This window comes from Ascaphus truei, chromosome 11 (genome assembly GCF_040206685.1).
Source record: "Ascaphus truei isolate aAscTru1 chromosome 11, aAscTru1.hap1, whole genome shotgun sequence".
Lineage (NCBI taxonomy): Eukaryota > Metazoa > Chordata > Amphibia > Anura > Ascaphidae > Ascaphus > Ascaphus truei.
In genome coordinates, this window is record NC_134493.1 from 58,331,241 (window position 1) to 58,338,083 (window position 6,843).

The 6,843-nt window shown below is 51.7% G+C and overlaps 1 protein-coding gene across 1 annotated transcript in view; it reads left to right on the plus strand.

Moving 5' to 3' along the window:
- LOC142462999 (natural cytotoxicity triggering receptor 3 ligand 1-like) overlaps window positions 1–4,603 on the plus strand; it is a 10,651-nt gene extending 6,048 nt beyond the window's left edge. The window contains exon 4 of the mRNA XM_075565195.1: window positions 2,624–4,603. Within this exon, the coding sequence (XP_075421310.1) occupies window positions 2,624–2,826 (203 nt within the window). The 3' untranslated portion in view covers window positions 2,827–4,603. The remainder of the gene's footprint in view (window positions 1–2,623) is intronic.
- Window positions 4,604–6,843: the final 2,240 nt, after the last annotated feature.

Consider the following 6,843-nt stretch of genomic DNA (forward strand, 5'->3'; position numbering starts at 1 on the left):
GTCTGTCTGAGAGAGTGAGAGTGTCTGTCTGAGAGAGTGAGTGTCTGTCTGAGAGTGATAGTGTCTGTCTGAAAGAGTGAGAGTGCCTGTCTGAGAGAGGTAGAGTGTCTGTCTGAGAGAGTGAGAGTGTCTGTCTGAGAGAGAGTGAGAGTATCTGTCTGAGAGTGAGAGTATCTGTCTGAGAGAGGTAGAGTGTCTGTCTGAGAGAGTGAGAGTGTCTGTCTGAGAGAGAGTGAGAGTATCTGTCTGAGAGTGAGAGTATCTGTCTGAGAGAGGTAGAGTGTCTGTCTGAGAGAGAGTGAGAGTGTCTGTCTGAGAGAGTGAGAGTGTCTGTCTGAGAGAGGGAGAGTGTCTGTCTGAGAGAGGTAGAGTGATACGGAGGTTCATAGCTCCATATGCTAAGGCTTGAGCATTGCTGCTAACACAGCAAGCTTCAGCCACCTGCTTTTACCGGGAGGTTCAGCAGCACAGCTGTGGGTGTTCTGCTCCCCATTTGCTTAGCAAAGCCATGTAACTTTAATCCGGAGGTTAATACAATTACCCATCACCACAGCATTTACTGCTGTTCTAGGCTATACTATATAGCACTAGACGAGATACACGATCTCCGGCCATTATACCACCTTACCCCCCTCCCTGACCAGGGGGGAGTACAATTATTCATACATATCAAATTGAGCAACTAGACACTGCCACTTCTACAGACCGACAATTTACTAGTAGCGACCCGCTAACACTGGCATAGTTCCAGTTATTTCACATACTTAGTCATGTTTTATTTTCATCCCATCCACCATTTATTTTAAATAGTTAATTTGAATAAAGATTATTTTAATATTGACATTCACAACTAGCGATAATTGAGTGCTATATAGAACTGAGTTCTTTTCTCTTTTGGTTTATTGGTTTGCTATGTAACCTATATGTCTGTAGGACATGTCCATCACACGGAGAGTGGTTTGCTATGTAACCTATATGTCTGTAGGACACGTCCATCACACGGAGAGTGGTTTGCTATGTAACCTATATGTCTGTAGGACATGTCCATCACATGGAGAGTGGTTTGCTATGTAACCTATATGTCTGTAGGACATGTCCATCACACGGAGAGTGGTTTGCTATGTAACCTATATGTCTGTAGGACACGTCCATCCCACGGAGAGTGGTTTGCTATGTAACCTATATGTCTGTAGGACACGTCCATCACACGGAGAGTGGTTTGCTATGTAACCTATATGTCTGTAGGACACGTCCATCCCACGGAGAGTGGTTTGCTATGTAACCTATATGTCTGTAGGACACGTCCATCCCATGGAGAGTGGTTTGCTATGTAACCTATAAGTCTGTAGGACAGGTCCATCACACGGAGAGTGGTTTGCTATGTAACCTATATGTCTGTAGGACACGTCCATCCCACGGAGAGTGGTTTGCTATGTAACCTATATGTCTGTAGGACATGTCCATCCCATGGAGAGTGGTTTGCTATGTAACCTATAAGTCTGTAGGACATGTCCATCCCACGGAGAGTGGTTTGCTATGTAACCTATAAGTCTGTAGGACATGTCCATCCCATGGAGAGTGGTTTGCTATGTAACCTATAAGTCTGTAGGACATGTCCATCCCATGGAGAGTGGTTTGCTATGTAACCTATATGTCTGTAGGACACGTCCATCACACGGAGAGTGGTTTGCTATGTAACCTATATGTCTGTAGGACATGTCCATCCCATGGAGAGTGGTTTGCTATGTAACCTATAAGTCTGTAGGACATGTCCATCCCATGGAGAGTGGTTTGCTATGTAACCTATAAGTCTGTAGGACACGTCCAACCCATGGAGAGTGGTTTGCTATGTAACCTATAAGTCTGTAGGACATGTCCATCACATGGAGAGTGGTTTGCTATGTAACCTATATGTCTGTAGGACACGTCCATCCCACGGAGAGTGGTTTGCTATGTAACCTATAAGTCTGTAGGACATGTCCATCCCACGGAGAGTGGTTTGCTATGTAACCTATATGTCTGTAGGACATGTCCATCACACGGAGAGTGGTTTGCTATGTAACCTATATGTCTGTAGGACATGTCCATCCCATGGAGAGTGGTTTGCTATGTAACCTATATGTCTGTAGGACATGTCCATCCCATGGAGAGTGGTTTGCTATGTAACCTATAAGTCTGTAGGACATGTCCATCCCACGGAGAGTGGTTTGCTATGTAACCTATATGTCTGTAGGACATGTCCATCCCATGGAGAGTGGTTTGCTATGTAACCTATAAGTCTGTAGGACATGTCCATCACACGGAGAGTGGTTTGCTATGTAACCTATATGTCTGTAGGACATGTCCATCACATGGAGAGTGGTTTGCTATGTAACCTATATGTCTGTAGGACATGTCCATCCCATGGAGAGTGGTTTGCTATGTAACCTATAAGTCTGTAGGACACGTCCATCACACGGAGAGTGGTTTGCTATGTAACCTATATGTCTGTAGGACATGTCCATCCCATGGAGAGTGGTTTGCTATGTAACCTATATGTCTGTAGGACATGTCCATCCCATGGAGAGTGGTTTGCTATGTAACCTATATGCAGGACACTTAAAACCTATATCTTTGTCCTCAGGTGTTATGAAGGATGTTATCAAAATGGACGAGTCTTCTCCTCATGAAATGAGCACATGGAATATGCTGGAGACTAAGCTTCCTGTGAAAGTGTTAGCAATCCTGATGAGCGGGTGGCTTATTGCTCTATTACTTGTCGGTATCCTAGTATCCCAAAGGTTCTTTTTAAGAGAGAGTAGGCGGAAATACATGATCTCCATCTAGCTCACAGACTGCCAGAAAGTTGACTTGTTTCCTGGATGAAGAAGATACATGGACATGGACATGAGATAAGGTTTGAGGGAACCAGTCCCAGAATCAGGGCTCAATTACACCATAACATCAGTGTAATAATGTTCACTTGTGAATCACCCATTGGGAATCAGCTATAATCAGAGCTATGTGAGACTTTCTTGAAACCTGTTTGTCTAAACTCCAGTCAGAAAAAAACAATGCATAGGTGTCTATGGGGTGGTGACAGACCTATATATATACCATAATGGACATGCCTACCCTCCCCATAAAACAGCCTGCAAAACTAACATGACCATATGGAGTGAACAGGTAAGTACTCACAATACAGCAGCTTGTCCCTGGGTGATGCGTGCCTCACGTCAGCAAGGTAGGTTAAATGGATATCCCAAAAGGTCCAAAACGGAGCACAGCAGTTTGTCAAAGGGACTTGTTCCCGAAACGCATCAGTTACCCTGTACCCCTCACTTGTTGTGGAATAAACTATTTTTTAACCCCTTTTTCTGATTTGTGGCCCCACTCCTTGCTACTGCTGTGCTCCGTTTTGGACCTTTTGGGACATCCATTGGACATGAGATAATGCCAAAAGATACAGCATGTTATAGGAAATTTGATGCCAGAAGAGTGCAGTTTGAGAGACCAAGACCAGGTGACTCCAATGTTAGAGACGTGACCTCTTACAAAGTCCTAATCCCTACAAAGGTCTAGGCTGGTGATATGGGAGGTTGTACCAGATCATTTCCAGATCTTCCTGCAGACTTATTGAGTAATGCCACCCTGAAGAAGAATGCAGGTCTCCAACATTGACTTTACATTTTTCTTTTTTTTCCACATTAAGGAACATTTGCTGTAATATCAAAATGATGAAAAAGGCAGCGATCTGCCCTCTGCAAAATACCGTCCCGTAAGAAAGATTTTGGCCGGTGGAGATTGTGTGGCTAATTTTACCAGCTTCTTTTACCCCCGCTTTGGTATTTGTACAGTGACGTCTTGGTTAATCTGATCTAATCTCGGCTCTGCAAAAAAGGACACAGATGTTACTCTGGGGAATAGGGATGTGTGACACTGTCCTTAATGTATGCTCACAATTTTAAGCATTTTCCCCCTAAATTAGATTCCCTACACAACGTTTTGCCAAGCCTCAAAGGAGTAATAATCTCAGCAAATTAGTAACATTTCGGCAAAATATCACCTGACAGTGAGCGATAAATAGGGTGTGAGCCGTGTGTACTGTATGTGTGTATATTCTCGGTGACGTGATCTGAGTGACATGACTTCAATAACCAGGAAACTGCCTTTGACATTTTGGGGATTCATTTCTCAGTCACCCCACTGCTATATTTAGGCAAAACCAACCCCGGTAATGGTTGTTTTTTCCCAGTGGAAACTTTTCCCTAGAGATAGAATACTTGTTGATGCTTTTTTCACATGTTTTGCAGCATGGAGACATTATTAACTAGTCCTGCTTGCTTTCGTGATTATTAGGAGTGGGGTGTATAATTTAATAATACATCATTCTGTAGCCATCAACAAGTTATTCAAATTTAAACAGTGAGGAAATACTAAAAGACCGATTGTGAAATAAATCCGACTGCTTTCTTCACATAAGGTCCGTTCACCTCAATATTCTGTGAAAGCGACATTAGGCGGAGTCCTCAGATTCAGAGAAGCTCATTAAAAGAGGTGTACGAAGCCAGGCTAGATGCCAACACACACACACACACACACACAGACACACACTATATGATTACTGTATGTATCTGTTTTCCAGACAAATGCCAGAGTTAAACATACAATGGTAAGTTTAATGTAACATATTTAATTAAACCATAATACTTCACATACAGATACTCGGGTACACAGGCACACACATACAGTAGGTACTGTATATATATATATATATATATATATATATATATATATATATAATATATACTAGCTGATATACCCGGCGTTGCCCGGGCTTGCAGGTGCGGGGGGCGTGGAAGGGTGGTGGGGGGAGGGGAGGGCGTGGAAGGGCGAGGGGGGGGCGTGGAAGGGCGATGGGGGCGTGGAAGTGCAGGGGGGGGGGGGGGCGTGGAAGGGAGAGGGGGGCAAAGGGCAGGGAGGGAGGTGGGGCAAAGGGCAGGGAGGGAGGTGGGGCAAAGGGCAGGGAGGGAGGTGGGGCAAAGGGCAGGGAGGGGGGGCAAAGGGCAGGGAGGGAGGGGGGGCAAAGGGCAGGGAGGGAGGGGGGGGCAAAGGGCAGGGTGGGAGGGGGGGGGCAAAGGGCAGGGTGGGAGGGGGGGCAAAGGGCAGGGAGGGAGGGGGGGGCAAAGGGCAGGGAGGGAGGGGGGGGCAAAGGGCAGGGAGGGGGGGGGGCAAAGAGTAGGGAGGGAGGGGGGGCAAAGGGCAGGGAGGGAGCAAAGGGCAGGGAGGGAGCAAAGGGCAGGGAGGGAGGAGCAAAGGGCAGGGAGGGAGGGGCAAAAGGCAGGGAGGGAGGGGGAGGGGCAAAGGGCAGGGAGGGGGGGCAAAGGGCAGGGAGGGAGGGGGGCAAAGGGCAGGGAGGGAGCAAAGGGCAGGGAGGGAGGGGGGGCTAAGGGCAGGGAGGGAGGGGGGGGCAAAGGGCAGGGAGGGAGGGGGGGCAAGGGGCAGGGAGGGAGGGGGGCAAAGGGCAGGGAGGGAGGGGGGGCAAAGGGCAGGGAGGGAGGGGGGGCACAGGGCAGGGAGGGAGGGGGGGCAAAGGGCAGGGAGGGAGGGGGGGCAAAGGGCAGGGAGGGAGGGGGGGCAAAGGGCAGGGAGGGAGGGGGGGCAAAGGGCAGGGAGGGAGGGGGGGCAAAGGGCAGGGAGGGAGGGGGCAAAGGGCAGGGAGGGAGGGGGCAAAGGGGAGGGAGGGGGGGCAAAGGGGAGGGAGGGGGGGCAAAGGGGAAGGAGGGGGGGCAAAGGGCAGGGAGGGAGGGGGGGCAAAGGCCAGGGAGGGGGGGGCAAAGGGTAGGGAGGGATAGGGGGCAAAGGGCAGGGAGGGAGCAAAGGGCAGGGAGGGAGCAAAGGGCAGGGAGGGAGGAGCAAAGGGCAGGGAGGGAGGGGCAAAAGGCAGGGAGGGAGGGGGAGGGGCAAAGGGCAGGGAGGGAGGGGGGGCAAAGGGCAGGGAGGGAGGAGCAAAGGGCAGGGAGGGAGGGGCAAAAGGCAGGGAGGGAGGGGGAGGGGCAAAGGGTAGGGAGGGGGGGCAAAGGGCAGGGAGGGAGGGGGGGCAAAGGGCAGGGAGGGAGCAAAGGGCAGGGAGGGAGGGGGGGCTAAGGGCAGGGAGGGAGGGAGGGGGGGGGCAAAGGGCAGGGAGGGAGGGGGGGCAAGGGGCATGGAGGGAGGGGGGCAAAGGGCAGGGAGGGAGGGGGGGCAAAGGGGAGGGAGGGGGGGGCACAGGGCAGGGAGGGAGGGGGGCAAAGGGCAGGGAGGGAGGGGGGGCAAAGGGCAGGGAGGGAGGGGGGCAAAGGGCAGGGAGGGAGGGGGCAAAGGGCAGGGAGGGAGGGGGCAAAGGGGAGGGAGGGGGGGCAAAGGGGAGGGAGGGGGGGCAAAGGGGAAGGAGGGGGGGCAAAGGGCAGGGAGGGAAGGGGGCAGAGGGTAGGGAGGGAGGGGGGGCAAAGGACAGGGAGGGAGGGGGGCAAATGGCAGGGAGGGAGGGAGGGCAAAGGGCTTCAAAGGGCAGGGAGGGGGGGCAAAGGGCAGAGAGGGAGGGGGGGAAAGGGCAGAGAGGGAGGGGGAGAAAAGGGCAGAGAGGGAGGGGGGGCAAAGGGCAGGGGGGCAAAGGGCAGGGAGGGAGGGGGGGCAAAGGGCAGGGAGGGGGGAGGGCAAAGGGCAGGGAGGGGGGAGGGCAAAGGGCAGGGAGGGAGGGGGGCAAAGGGCAGGGAGGGAGGGGGGCAAAGGGCAGGGAGGGAGGGGGGGCAAAGGGCAGGGAGGGAGGGGGGCAAAAGGCAGGGAGGGAGGGGGGCAAAAGGCAGGGAGGGAGGGGGGCAAAGG